Source organism: Procambarus clarkii, chromosome 14, assembly GCF_040958095.1.
Source record: "Procambarus clarkii isolate CNS0578487 chromosome 14, FALCON_Pclarkii_2.0, whole genome shotgun sequence".
Classification (NCBI taxonomy): Eukaryota; Metazoa; Arthropoda; class Malacostraca; order Decapoda; family Cambaridae; genus Procambarus; species Procambarus clarkii.
The window spans coordinates 7,844,617-7,859,802 of NC_091163.1; the positions used below are offsets into that span (position 1 = coordinate 7,844,617).

General features: G+C 38.5%; 1 protein-coding gene across 2 annotated transcripts in view; it reads left to right on the forward strand.

Annotated features, from left to right (window-relative positions):
- Positions 1–13,859: 13,859 nt before the first annotated feature.
- Positions 13,860–15,186, forward strand: part of LOC123771929 (C2 domain-containing protein 5) — a 43,944-nt gene continuing 42,617 nt past the window's right edge. Inside the window, exons 1-2 of one of the 2 annotated variants that reach the window (XM_045764747.2) lie at positions 13,860–14,031; positions 14,982–15,172. In XM_045764747.2, the coding sequence (XP_045620703.1) occupies positions 14,996–15,172 (177 nt within the window). In that variant the 5' untranslated portion in view covers positions 13,860–14,031; positions 14,982–14,995. The remainder of the gene's footprint in view (positions 14,032–14,981; positions 15,173–15,186) is intronic. The other variant, XM_045764737.2, reaches the window with a different exon arrangement.

The following is a 15,186-nucleotide window of genomic DNA, read 5'->3' on the forward strand; positions in this document are numbered from 1 at the left end:
GTACGTAATTAATTGTTATTATAGCGTATATATGTACAAGAAGTTGACTTGGCCTTATTTACATATATATTTACATGATATATTTACAAATATATCAAAAAACGTTATTGTAGATTTAAGCCAAAATGTTGCACAAAATCACACTTAAATGGACCAGCCGATGGATCACTGGCCGAAAAGATGAGGATATCATTACCGATATCGTGGGTGAAAACCCGAATCAGCGGGTATTCTGCGTTGGGTATCCTAGCGCTGATAAAGCAACAATGAAGATATCTTTCTCCTCCTTAGCTGCGGCCACCCAGGCTGCCACACAAGGTCTCTACTGCTTCGGCGTCAAGATAACCACCCCACCAAGTAAAAAGGGAACGATATCTCGAGTTCCAACAGTGCTTCAAGTGCTACGAGCTCTCCCACCCTACCAACAAGTGTCACCACCCCGTCCAGAAGTGCAGCCTGTGCGCCCTGAACCATCATCTTGAGGTTATCTTGAGATGATTTCGGGGCTTTAGTGTCCCCGCGGCCCGGTCCTCGACCAGGCCTCCACCCCCAGGAAGCAGCCCGTGACAGCTGACTAACATCCAGGTACCTATTTACTGCTAGGTAACAGGGGCATTCAGGGTGAAAGAAACTTTGCCCATTTGCTTCTCCTCGTGCGGGAATCGAACCCGCGCCACAGAATCACGAGTCCTGCGCGCTATCCACCAGGCTACGAGGCTCCACTGGCCGATCATTACTCCATCTGCTAGGCAAAAAACCCATCGCTGCCTGCTCTGCAATGGCAATCATCCGGCAATCTCCTACCGCTGCCCCCGCAGGCAGGATAAAATCAAAGGCCCAGGTCAAAGCCAAGAAAGCCAACCCTCCTAACTCTGCCACCAGAGCCCCCGGTGCAATTCCCAGCTCCCACCAACCAACCAGAAGACTTTCCAGTCCTACCAAACAGTCGCGACTCCCACCAGGCGACTCAGCCTTCACACTGGGGACTCAATACTCAACCACCACCCTCGCAGCCTCTTGCATCACGTGCCACCACTTATCCCTGGTCTCATTCGATTAGAGGAGAGGCTTGCCGGACCAGACAACCACCGATTCGTCGTGGAACTGAACGTGCTGTAACTAGTCAATGGCCTGAATTGTCTATAAATGTTATTAATAATAATAAAAAATTTACCTTCTCCAACTATTTAGTCTGCCTTTACTAAAGCATGAAATGACAGGGGCAGCATAATCAATAAGAGATCTCACAGAATGCCATGTGATTACCATTGGAAAGTGAAATGTAGAATATGATTAACAATTGTGTACTGTATGGGTTTGTGAGCCCCTTGAGGGACTTTATATAGACGAGGGTAGAAATAGGTTATGCTACTCTATCCTTTTGAGATGTACTTCCTTTTCTCAATAAATTACTTGAACTTGATAACTTGTTTTATAAAAAAAAATAAGCATTAATAACATTATCACATTAAGATTAAGTTATGAGCGATCAAGACAATGAACTGTATTATTTTGAAGAAGCCTAGTTACCCATTTCTCACGTGCTTACTGAAGAAGTGGCATATATATCGTCTTACAAATCAATTGAAGGTCTACGACAGGCTTATTAAGATCAACAAAAAAGAGATGAGTGAACGGCTCCATATTATTGGACAATACAGAAAAAATCAACTTTTAACACCATGGCTGCAATAAATTACAATAAGATTTTGACAAGGTGCACGAATGGTCCAAAAATGGCTGATTGAGTTCAACCATAACAAGTGCAAAGTAATGAAGTTTTGATTTTGAAGATAATCTGTCACTTTGGACGGGAGACTGGCAAGTATGAGGACTTAGTTAGGCTCAGGATCTTCAGGTTCAAGTCCAGTGACTTGAATCCTAAGTAATTCTGGATATTAACGCCACATATACAAGGCCCGTATAAGAGTATACTCCACTATCTTGAGGTTATCTTGAGATGATTTCCGGGCTTTAGTGTCGCCGCGGCCCGGTCCTCGACCAGGTCTCCGTTACACATCCCTCCAGGAAGCAGCCCGTAGCAATAGTCTAACTCCCAGGTACCTATTTACTTCTAGGTAACAGGGGCATCAAGGTGAAAGAAACTGCCCATTTGTCTCCGCCTCCACCGGGGATCGAACCCGGAACCTCAGGATTACGAATCCGAAGTGCTGTCCACTCAGCTGTCAGGCATAGAATTCCCTCTCATACTAGCATTTACATGACTCCTCAAGTTTTTCTACCTGATTAGTCCCAGAGCTAAGGGGCATGAGCTCTGAAGATAGGTTGCAGAAACGCAGTTTCACAACTTAAAAAAAAAGCACAAGAGAGATTTTATCGTCACCTAAAATGTCCTAATATATTAAAAAGTACTTACCACAGTTTTCAAAATGCGAAGATCTTAGAACGTAGGACTGCTAGATTTGTAATATTTTCATATATATTTTAATTAATGAAAGTGGATATGTTCAGATTTTGTTCTGAACAAAATCTGAACTCTTGTTCTGTGGACTCTTACTTTAATTCTTAATTGAAACAAATATATGTAGTACTCTGAATACCATTTAGTGTTACTAAATTGGATTGTAAATACGACTATGGAATTAAGTTATTCTGTATAATAATAATAATAATAATAATAATAATTATTATTATTATTATTATTATTATTATTATTATTATTATTATTATTATTATTATTATTATTATTAATACACAGAGAGTAATCACATTAACGTGATGTGTCAATGAGAAAATGTCAATGTCAATGAGGAACAATAAATCCAATTACGAAACTTCTTTGTGTAGAGTTAGTGTTGGAGAAGAGCCAAGCGGGCGTTTGATGCAAGAAACAAGGAAAATATTTGGAAAAACAAGGAAAATCCGTCCTCTTAAAACTCACGTCGCTTTTCGCTCGCATGCGCTACGGCCCAAAAAAGGACGTAATCTGAAAATCAAAAATAATTAAAAATAAATTTTGGCTTTTTTTTTTCAAAAACAGCAAGGTCCTATAGTAGGTTAGAAGAGCAAGACGTTTATTTATTTATTTATTTACATACAAGAAGGTTTATTGGGAGAGTACATAGCATTGATGTTTTTACATTCTTGTAAAGCCACTAACTCGCATAGTGTTTCGGGCAGGTCCTTAATTTAAGTTCTCCTAAGGTTTCAATACGTCATAAAGACGGTTAATTGAAAGATTCCTCTCCTAACGTAACCGAGTAAACCGGAGGACTCAAAACAGCAAACGGAACAGTACGTCACTTTTGTGAGCCGATATCATTTTGAATTACGTCCATTTTTAGCCTTAGTGCGCATATGAGCACAAAAAACGGCGTAATTTGTAAGATGCCGGGTTGCCTCACGGCTCTTACAGATTTTCTCATTGAACAAATCATGTCAGTTTGATTACTCTCTGTGTATTGAAAGAGGAGCGTCAGAGGTCGAACATTCCTGGATGACAGAGTCAGAGTGCATGGGGGGGATTGTGTGAAAATCCTGGTCCGGCTTCATTGGAAGCCTCAGGAAACCCCCTTGTGAGCTCAATAGAACTCCAGGGTGCAATCATTTTTTACCATGTTGTGGCCTAGTTGACCAGGACGTGTGTGGGAACACCCATCGCATAGGCTCGAGCCCTCATCACGGCGCCTACGGATTTTCTCATAATTATTATTATTATTATTATTATTATTATTATTATTATTATTATTATTATTATTATTATTATTATTATTATTATTTATACGTCTGTATCTTTATCTGAATCATATTTTACTTGCCAGAAATACCTATTCACGACTCTTGAAAGGCTTTCCTGACGAAGTACACAGCGGTGATTTAGATTAGATTAGATCTTTTATTTAGGTAAAGGAACATACATTAAAAATGAGTTACAAACATAATGTTGGATTTAAAGATAGAGCTAGTACATACAATACCTAAAGCCACTAGTACGCATAGCGTTTCGGGCATTTAGTATTAAGCGAGTGAAAGTTGGCCCTTCCATCTAGCTTACTGTAACAACGAGTGAAAAGCAGCAGCTCGGGGCAGGAATTTTCCTGGTTGAGAAGAGCAACGTGAACATCACAAAGAGTTTTTTTTTTTTAGAAAGGAAAACGAGGTATAAATCCCGGGGCTTGGAGTAAAATGGACTTAACCAAGGGGATGCGGGTTCAGCCTCCGGGCATAACGGAGACTTGTTGGGCGCCTGGCAGTCAAACGTTTCGCGTTTACCTAGCAGTAAGAGAGGTACCTGGGCGTTTGACAACTAGTGTGGGGTTGCATCCTGAGGAAGATTAGGTTAGGTGGCCTTGGGGGACCTCAATGACCACAAGTGAAGGCTGCCAATCGCCGACAACAGATATTATTATTATTATTATTATTATTATTATTATTATTATTATTATTATTATTATTATTATTATTATTATTATTATTAAAATTGCGACATTCTTGAAAAACTAGACAGCCTAAAATCAGCTCGTAAATGATACCTTTGGTTTGAAGTTTTTAGCACGATATTTTTGGGGTAGTTCATGGAAGTATTGTATCTCAATTGACATCTTTGACATTTTAGCTAAGTAATAAATTCGTAAGAAATCGACTTGAGAATGGTCCAGGACGGACCGAAACGTCGTCGTCCCTTCACCTTCTAGTGTGTGGTCTGGTCAACAAATTGGTAAGACATCCCACACTTGAAAAAAAATGGAAAGTGATAGCGTTTTGGTCCGTCGTGGACCTTTATCTGGTCACGACGTGACAGACCAAAACGATGTCACTTTCACGTGTGGTCTGGGTTACTAATTCCAGACCCGTTATTGTAACTTATGCAGAGAATAATGAATGAATTGTTTGTTGTCGGTGAGTGGGAATGTGGCACACACAAACAGAGAGCACAACCACCCACCGGAACGTTGACAATGCAGTTGACAGAGACAACAAGCAACTCCCAAAACGTTTCTCGTCTAGTGAAATCATCATTGAACCGATCTCGCTGTAATGATGCTACCCTCTGTCAACAAGCAAACCCATTAACCTCCCTGAAAAAATTTCCTATTGTATTCAACTTTTCCTTATAACACTCATATACCAGCCACTTGGGGCTGGATGGTAGAGCGACGGTCTCGCTTCATGCAAGTCGGCGTTCAATACCCAATGGTCTAAGTGATTGGACACCATTCCTTCCCACCGTCCCATCCCAAATCCTTATCTTGACCTCTTGCTAGTTCTATATAGTCGTGATGGCTTGGTGCTTTCCCCTGATAACTCATTGACATACTCATGGCTTCCGCTGAAGTAATGACCACAATGTGAGCGTTATAGTGATCAAGAAATACAAATAATAATAATAAAATGATAATGATAATAATGATTTCTCGATATAAGTCTAACGTGTATGAATATACTCTGGCTACCTGTCCCCCGACACAATTAATTATGCGTACAGACAACTCGCATATTGTAAATACATAAGATTCTATGCAGTATTTAATTTATTTTAGCTTGTAAGCTAATTATCAATCAATCATTGACTCTGAATGGTCCATTAACTTCGAGTACCACTCCGTACTTAGTTAACGTCAACAGTTCACAGTCCAGAGACCCGGGTTCAATTCCCGGTTATGACATAAATGGTTGGATACATTTCCTTTCACCTGATGGCACTGTTCACCTAGCAGTAATTTGTTACCTAGGAATTTGACAACTATTGCGGGTTGCATCCTGGGAAGACCAGCTGTTGATATAAAGGGGCTTTGATATGCCTAATTACAAGTTTTCTGTCTCGAAGGAAACAGGCAGGAACTAACCAGAGGGATTTGGAATAAGGTGAAGCATATAGAAATAATAACAAGCCAGTGTAACACATATCATTGGAGAAAGCAATTCCCCCGGCCCCTCTCTTATGCCAGGTAAGTCCACACTACGGGCTCACCACAGCTACTTGGAACTTTTTGTTCCAAGTAGCGAATCTTAAACAACAACAGATCGCAATTGGCAGACAACTAGAGATAGGTATGACCAAGACTACCACACGAAGCCCCCATAACGGAGACAAGAGGAAATGAACCAGCAATGCTAGCTTTAGCTTTTACCCAGAGTGAGTTGAATATTCTGAGGATATCTGAAGTGTAAGTGGAAGCCAGTGACCACTGTTGTTGTTTTAGATTCAGCTACTCAGAACAAAAGTTCCAAGTAGCACGGGCTATGGTGAGCCTTTTTGATTGTTGCCGCCGAAGGCGGCTAGTTTATTGTGCACCCCATACTCATCCTGTGAGCGGTAGCGCAAAAGCATTACAGAGGGCACAAAAGGTCTTTATCAGACCTCATCTTAGATTATTACATAAACAATTTCTTCCGTAGTGGACTTACTTGGCACAGGAGCGAGGCTGTGTATGTGTGAGTGACCACTGCGTCACAGTACTTAATTACATAGTTGAGATGAAGAATATAACAGATTGTGTAGCCGATTCATATGGAAAGGAGACTATATATACAGTACACAAGTACAAAGGAATTTGACGGGAGACATCTCCCGTCACGCAGGGTGCAGTCGCACCTCCACAGATCTCCAGTATCAGCTCTTGATACTGGTAATGGCTCAAAAGGGCCACCACTTACGGGCTATTCATGCCCGTGCCACCTTTTAGGTGGCTAAATCTTTATCAATCAATCAATCAACAAAGGAATTCACGGGAGACATCTCCCGTCACGCAGGGTGCAGTCGCACCTCCACAGATCTCCAGTATCATCTATTGATACTTTTGATGACTCAAAAGGGCCACCACTTACGGGCTATTCATGCCCGTGCCACCTTTTGGGTGGCTTAATCTTCATCAATCAATCAATCACAAAGGAATTCCTCCAAGCAGTCCAATGGGATTTGACGCAGGCCACGGAGCCAAGATCATGGGTAAATGAAAACAAAGGGAAGCCGTAATAAGTGATATGATAATAACTGAGGCGACGAAGACAAAATAATTAAAATGAAGATCGTGTAACATCAGAATAGAACAAATTCTTTAAGCATGAGCCAGCGAGGGTTTAGATAGCATATCTTGACTGCCAAACCTGTCAGTTGTACCAACAAGTTGTACAGACAAGACACGGAGGAGAAAGCTTGGGTAAATTGCATTAGCTTAGGCTGTCAAACACCATTTCATTCTGTCCCCAATTTAAAGCTAATTCACGCAAAATGTTGAATGAGATGGGATTAATTAGAAAGTGATTTGATTGGGAGAGAGAGAGTATCTAAAAAAAATAGGCAGCGGAGAATCACTGAGGGAGTGGAAATGTCAGGGTGGAGGGAAATGTCAAGCAGGTACTCACAGAGCGCAGTCCTTACTGTTAGGAATAATCTATAATGCAGTGTAGAGCAAAGTCAAAACAGTTACATACAGAAACAATTTGGATTTAACTAAGTGAAGACAAATGAAGGCAAAAATGTTGGGCTAAAAAATAGAAAGTATATTTGAACAGAAATACCTATTGCACCTAAGTGTAATAATCAACGCATTGTAGGTGATTGAAATTTTAGTAAAATTTAACTTAGAAAATAACACGGGAAATGAGCATTAAAACGTTTGGAAGTAACTGAAGAGTGTTGTCTGAAACAGAATATTTTGAACTAACCTTAATAAAAATATATAAAAACTTGGTATTATGTAGCAAAAAAAGACACACAAAGAACATCTAAATAGAAAGCGAATTAGGTAAAAAACAAGTACCAATAAATCAGGTTCAACATAATATGGAGAACTTGTACAAGAGAGAAAAAAAAGATACCATTCCCAGTTGATTTTGTGGGATGTGAGTATGACATGATGCTTGTAGAGTAAACCTAACATGGAGGATGATCTGTTCTTGATAGATTGTCTGACGGAACAATAGATTATATACAGCAGATGAATGTTACCTCACATTCAAAGGGAGAATGTGAAATGTCCAGGACGGACCGAAACGTCGTCGTCCCTTCACCTTCTTGTGTGTGGTCTGGTCAACTTCAAAGGGACCCTTAGAAGCTCAGGAACATAATATCAGTATTAGCACGGAAGCTCTAGTCTGGCTTGTACAGCACATGACAAAGATTAAAAGTCCAGAGACCTGCTGCGAAAGAAGGTGGTAGATATAAACAAAATAAATAAATAAATAACAAAATAAAAAAATAAGGCCAGGATGAGAGTACCCAAATTACTTACGCTAAAAGTGAGAAGGCTAGTGGTGACATGATTACAACATATAAGATTCTGAGAGAGAGAGAGATAGATAGACGAAGTGGATAGATACAATCTTTTCCAGATGAAAGAAAACAAAACGAAGGGTCACAAGCATAAACAAAACGAGGGTCCATAAGTATAAGCTGAAAATACAAATAAATTAGAGAAATGTGTGAAAACATTCGTAGTTAGCACGGGCGGTAAATAAGAGGCGCACGCTGGAAATAAGAAGTCGTGGAATCCACATCCATTCAGAGCTTCAAGAACAAGTACGACAGCGCCTGGGTACACCGGGTGGAATAAATACATCAGTTGCAATAGCTGATTAAACGTTCTTTAGTTAAATGTCACTACCTGAAGACATAAGTATGCATACACAAAAGCACACACACACACACGATACGTAGCCACTAATAGTGGCAATCTTTATTATCCAAAAAAAATCAGCATCATCTGTTGGGAATCATCAGGCTGCAGTTATTGCAGCTGGCTCACAATACATCTGTCCCACGTTCGATTCCCGGGCAGGGCAAACACGTTTAGGCATATTTCCTTACATCTGACTCCTAAATTTTCCCCTAGTGGCATTTAAGTAACTTGGGTTAAGTCAATATTGTGGATAGCATATTGGGGGGAAAAGGTCAGCAGTTGGCCTATGGGGGGGAACTTAGATAAAACTAATATGTTTCCTGCCTCAGACTATAGAAACCATTATGTATGGTAGGCTATGACAGAACGTCATGCAACAGGAGGGCTTCCAAACTGTGCTGGCACTATAGTGTGATTAGTTATGACACTCAGGTCAGTAAGAAATCATGACTACAACTGTCTTCCACTAACAAGGAAGATCATGAGCAGTGAATACTGAGAATGATATTTCGACAGACTGTGTGTATGTCGTGTATAATACACTTCAAATATTATATTTTCTGAACCTCAATACTTGTAAGGTAAATATTCATAAAACAAATTATCTAGGAAACGCCGTTTTATCAATAGTAATATATGATCAATAACGCTTCAAAATGTGTCTGCCTTAGCTAGGAGTAATTCCAACTAAACAATTTATATGCAGTAACAAGCACGAAGACTACAATGGGATCATAGAGGTAGTGAGTGTCAGAGAGTGGCTTGTGTGTCAGAGAGTGGCTTGTGTGTCAGAGAGTGGCTTGTGTGTGGTGTATCAGCCACAGGTCGTCACATTGTTGCTGGTGTTGATCAACAGTAAGGCCACCAGGCTGCTGACACTCCTCACTCCCCAACCTGCTTTTACTTTAGTTTAGTTTTGTTATTTTACACAGGTAGATGCAGTAGATGACTTATGACTTCTGTTAGCAGGCTTTAAGCTTTCCTTTCCCTTACACATTCTAGTAGTGGAAGCCATGGTAAGCCTTACATTACTAGTTTTTTCTGAAACACTACCAGCCAATTGATTTACAACTAGATTTCCTACTACTGTTGGGTGAAAAGGGATAAACAGTTAAGGACTGGTCAAGACTCGAACCCAGGCGAAATCGCCGGCGAAACGGGTTAAGTGATAATATTAATAACGATTAACGTAATGCATCTCTTAGTGTCAAGCCATGATAAAATTGTGAAATGAACTTTGGAGTTAATTTGTCAACTTTCTTATCGAGTGGAGAAAAACGTGTATCAATGTGTAGATAAATGATAAATGTGTATCAATGATCCTACTCAAATCACTCTTTAACTGATCAATCAAAAATGGATCTAAATTATACAAACCACTGCTAATGTTCAAATTACATGATTTTGTAATCTGTATTAAAGCCGATTCAATAATGTTCCTATTGAAAATGTTTTTAAGTTTCGTTATTGAAGAAGCCATCTCCCAATCAATTTGATGAGAACTTTCTGACAAATGAACTAACATTAGATAATTGGCCGTGTCTTACAGAATATTTATGTTGAGAAATTTATGGATGTTTGCCCTACATAGAACCTATTACAGTCTTTACAAGGTATTTTGTAAATGACAGTTATCACTACGAGAGCTGTTTCTATCTAACTAAAAGTATGTTCTATGTGAAGCAGTTCTAGGCTCCAACTATCCAGGTGAATAAAATATATTTAATTCCTACATTATGGTGTAATCTTACTTAATAAAATACATATTTGTCTTACCTTTAGTAGCAGATCTGCTTGCTTTTGTGTTCATAATATCACCATTCACTTTCACAATGCTGACGAGTCAGGTCCTAATATGCTCTCCATATAAGAACGAAAGGATATAGTGTATAACATATATCTTAGGAAAGTAAATTCCTGCACTTTATAACACCAAGTAGGATGTTATAGTCTCTATATCTCCCGTTCATCTGGTCCTATTTTAATATAAAGTTCAACCAAGCTTTACTAGAGTGTTGAACACGTGGTATTAGTGTTCCAGCGTGACATAATGGTGACCATTAGCGCTAGAACCATTAATAAGAGAGGTCACGCGCGCCCCGTCACACTCATTACAACACACTAACAAAACATGGCGAGGTAAACAAAAATCAGCTGACTGTGTGACGTCATTTCAATAGGTAAATGATATGGATTTTCAAATATTTTAGATTGGACATTGATCTATATATTGTAATTATCTGTAGGAGCGGCATTTTATGTACTGGGATTTACCCATGTAATTTTTTTGCCCGAAACGCTATGCTTACTATAGGCTTTAGGTATTGTATGTATTAGCTCTATCTATAAATCCAACATTATGTTTGTAAGTCTTCATCTATATATGTACTTTTAACTGAACAAAAAAAATGAATTTGAATATACTGAATTAGGTCATGTGCTGAATTAGGTCATGTGCTGAATCCGAGGCGGCTTGATGTATGTTCACGGGATTTACTAAATAGTAATATAAATATAATATAAATATGTAATATAAATGGATGATGCCAGCACATCAGTTGAATCTTTCGTGAGTTATCAAAACCTTCCGCAAAGTCCATGTATATACTGCATTACTGGAAGTCCCCTTGTCTGAGAGCCAATGGAGAGTACAGACCTGTGTCCTTAACATCGTGTTTTTGTAAAATGATGGAGAGGATAATTTTAAATAGACTTTTATATATAATAGGTCAGCTGTCTAGTAATTCAGCTGGTGATCAGCTGTCTAGTAATTTGTTCGGGTTCTTCAGAGGAAAAAGTACCTCTGACTCTTTTATTAAATGTCTAGCTAATGATAATGATTATTATAGAATTTTTATTGATTTACAAGGAGCTTTTGATAAAGCCAACAAAGAGGTTATTTTATATGAACTAGCTGGTCTTGGTATTAAAGGGAGATTATTGCGCTGGATAGGGGATTATCTTTACGAAAGGAAGGCTCAGGTGTGGTATCAAGGTTGTATGTCAGGTGTGAGAACTTTTGAACTCGGCACACCTCAGGGAGGAGCGTTGAGTCCCACCCTGTTTAATGTACTAATGAATAAGATAGCATCTGAGAGATACTCAAATGGGGTAACTCTCATCATATATGCCGATGATATTTTGTTTTAGAGCAAAGATATTTCAAAGGTTCTAACGGTGTTGGATAATTTCGGTAACCTATTTCTATATTTCCCACTATATGGGACTGGTGGTTAATGAAGACAAAACTAAGTTTGAATGTAGAAGTCGGAGCTCCATTGTTTTGAAAATAAACGATAAAAATATAGAGAGTTAATATATATAAATATTTAGGCATATATGTTGGATATACCCATGAGAGTTTGGAAGCTGAGATGAACAGACTGTTGGGTCAATGTCGGAAGAGATTACAACCTCTGAAGGCTTTGGCATGCTGTGGAAAGGGAGTGGGAGTCCCTGTGCTACGAATGTTATACTTGAGTACTGTAATATCTCTTATTGATTATGCTGCACCTGTCATTTCTTGTTTTGGTAAAGGTAGGATGGGCAAGTTGGAGAAGGTACAAAATGAAGCAATGAGAATTATCTTAGGATGCCCAAGAAATGATATGATTGATATAATGAGGATGGAGTTGAATCTGCAGAGTATTGGGGATAGAATTTCAGAGATAAATGTAGCCTCTGCCATTAGATTAATGAGAGGTGGGGGAGCTAATGAATTAATCCTCTCGGTTCAAAAGGTGGGAAGTAGTGAACAGTGTATGATGAAGAAGAGAGTATATATGAATAACTTATGTTCTAATGTTATAAAGTATGATGTTATCACAGAGTGTATTGCTGTGCCCAAGAGAAAATTTACACCACCATGGGAGGATTGTAATGTAGATGTAGTAATTACTCCCTTGCATAAGAAAAAAAAGTATGTATGAAATAGGAGAGCTGAGGGCAATATATGATTGTATAATTAGACAACTGCCTACGGAAAACACTCTACATGTATATTGTGATGGGTCAGTAGCTAGGGATGGGAAGGCAGGATGTGGAGTCTTGATCAGGGAGTACACTGACATCGGCACTGTAGATACTGTTATTGGACGCCGCTTAACTGACAATGTCTCTTCAACGCAGGCTGAACTCCAAGGAGTATTAGCAGGATTACAGGAAGTAGTCAAATGTGGTAAAAATGCTTGCTTCTTTATTGACAGCAGAGGAGCGTTAGAGTCTTTAAATAGCAGACGCCCAGTATATCAGAATATTGTGATAGAGTGTAGAGAGAATGTTAAGAGACTAGAAAAAACTGGGTATAAAGTAAGATTCATGTGGATCCCTTCACATGTGGGAATACTGTTGAATGAGGTAGTTGATGACATAGCGAAGAGAGCCACTGAAAAAACTCTTGTTGATGTTGTATGTCAGTTAACCTTGAAACAAATAAAAACAAGACTCAAGGTGATTCAGGAGGGTGAAGAAATGATAAAGAGAATGGCAATGGTTGACAGTAGCAACACACTTAAGAATTATTCAATAATAAATACAAATTCGTCCTTCACTTATGGTAAAGGAAAGTCTACTTGGAAGGATTCAATTTACATGAGATTACGACTAGGATATAAATATACTTGGCAATACGGTGTTGATGTCAGTGAAAAAGATAAGGAGTGTAAATTATGTAGTATGCCGCACGCCCACACCTTAGAACATTATGTATTAGAGTGTCACCTTATTGAAAAATATAGAAATAAGGAAATAAATAGTGTACCACATCAAATTGTTTGGATGTGTGATAATGGTATAATAGACAGTATACTTAGGAGCTACAAGAATTTTGCCCCAAGAATGTAACAATTATATGCTGTACTTGCTGTATGCAATGTTAAATGGGTTTCTTGTACTGTTATATGTCTATTTGTACTCACTGAATTTGTGCGCCCCTTGAGGGACTTGAAGTAGAGGGGGGTAGAAATAGCCTAAGCTACTCTATCCCTTTGAGATGTATTTATTGCTTATCTCAATAAACATACTTGAACTTGAACTTGAGATGTATTTCTTCCTTGTCTCAATAAACATACTTGAACCTTGTCTGAATTGCAGGTAATTATAGTTTTGAAAAATGTTTGTATTTTTCTTAAATTATTATTATTATTATCATCATCATCATCACCATCGTCATTGTAATTATTATTATTAATAGTATTATCGTCATTATCATCACCATCTTTATCATTGTTTATTATTATTATGATGGATGGGTGTGTAAGCGCCCAGATGCTGCGTGTGAGGGTTTAGTGGTGTAAGCGTTCGCGGTAACTCTGGCAGACCATCTCTCGCACCATGGCTCCCACAACCCACTGAAACTATACATATAAATAGTCAAACTATTTACCAGTGACACAACGACTTGCAACGACCTTGTTTAATTGTTTCGTCAATGGTGCTTGTTATTTCCCAGGTAGGTCGGGGTTGACATTGCTTATAGCGGGCAATGTGCTCCTTACGGTCGTCTCGTAGTTACGAAGTGTTCCTTGTCACATATTTCGTCGAATTATAGGGTAGTTAGTGCGTTTTATGGATGTTAATTGGCTTGTAAGGGTGTCTGGTGCTTGCAAATGACACGTGTGATAGGCTCTGTTCTTCGTTCTAAATTTACTTGGAAGTAAAGTATTTTATAGATTACCTGTATTTACCTGTGACTGGTTCTGGGTGTTATACTTTCCATAATATAAAAGTTTCTTATGGTTTTACAGAATTTATTAAATGACATAGACAGCATCAGTCGTGTCAACCATAAGGTGAAATAGCTTGAGCCATAACAGATTATACACGATAAAAATTAGATTAAGTCATTGGGCAGAAAATAAAAAAAAAATAAAAATAAAAATCTGAATGAATAAACTGTACTGGACCTTATATTGAGGTGGTTCTTTGGATGAAGGTCCGTATGACCAACCTTCCTGGTTGGTGGTCTGGTCAACCATACTCTTCGATGCCGCTGCTTGCAGCCTGATGTACGAATTACAACCCTATTGATCAGTTATTCATTGGAGGTTATTATCAAGTTCCTTTTTAGCTTTGATAATATTGTGATATAGATTAAATAATTAGGGAAGCTACAGCAAACACAGTTTTTGATTAGGGAGAATCAATTTTAATATTTTAAGTGAAAAATATTTCCATATTTTTATCACGGTTTGAGTTTCAAATGTTAGTTTCTTAATTCATATTGATATCAACATCCATTGTAGGAGTTTAAAACATTTTTATAAGTAAAGGTAATGCAATATCCAGTCAATATTTTCTTATTACTTATTTATATTCCCTTAACAAAAAAGCAATTTTTTGCTTTTCATTACACTCTATGTAAGTGTAATGATGTACATTATATTGTTGGGTTCTTTTCAGATTCATTTTCAAAGATGCCAGGCAAAGTTAAAGTTCGTGTTGTGGCAGGTCGGAATTTGCCTGTAATGGACCGGTCTTCAGATACTACAGATGCATATGTTGAGGTGAAACTTGGTACAATCACCTACAAAACTGAGGTTTACAGAAAAAGTCTTAACCCACAGTGGAACTCAGAATGGTTTAGATTTGAGGTAAGCTCATTAGA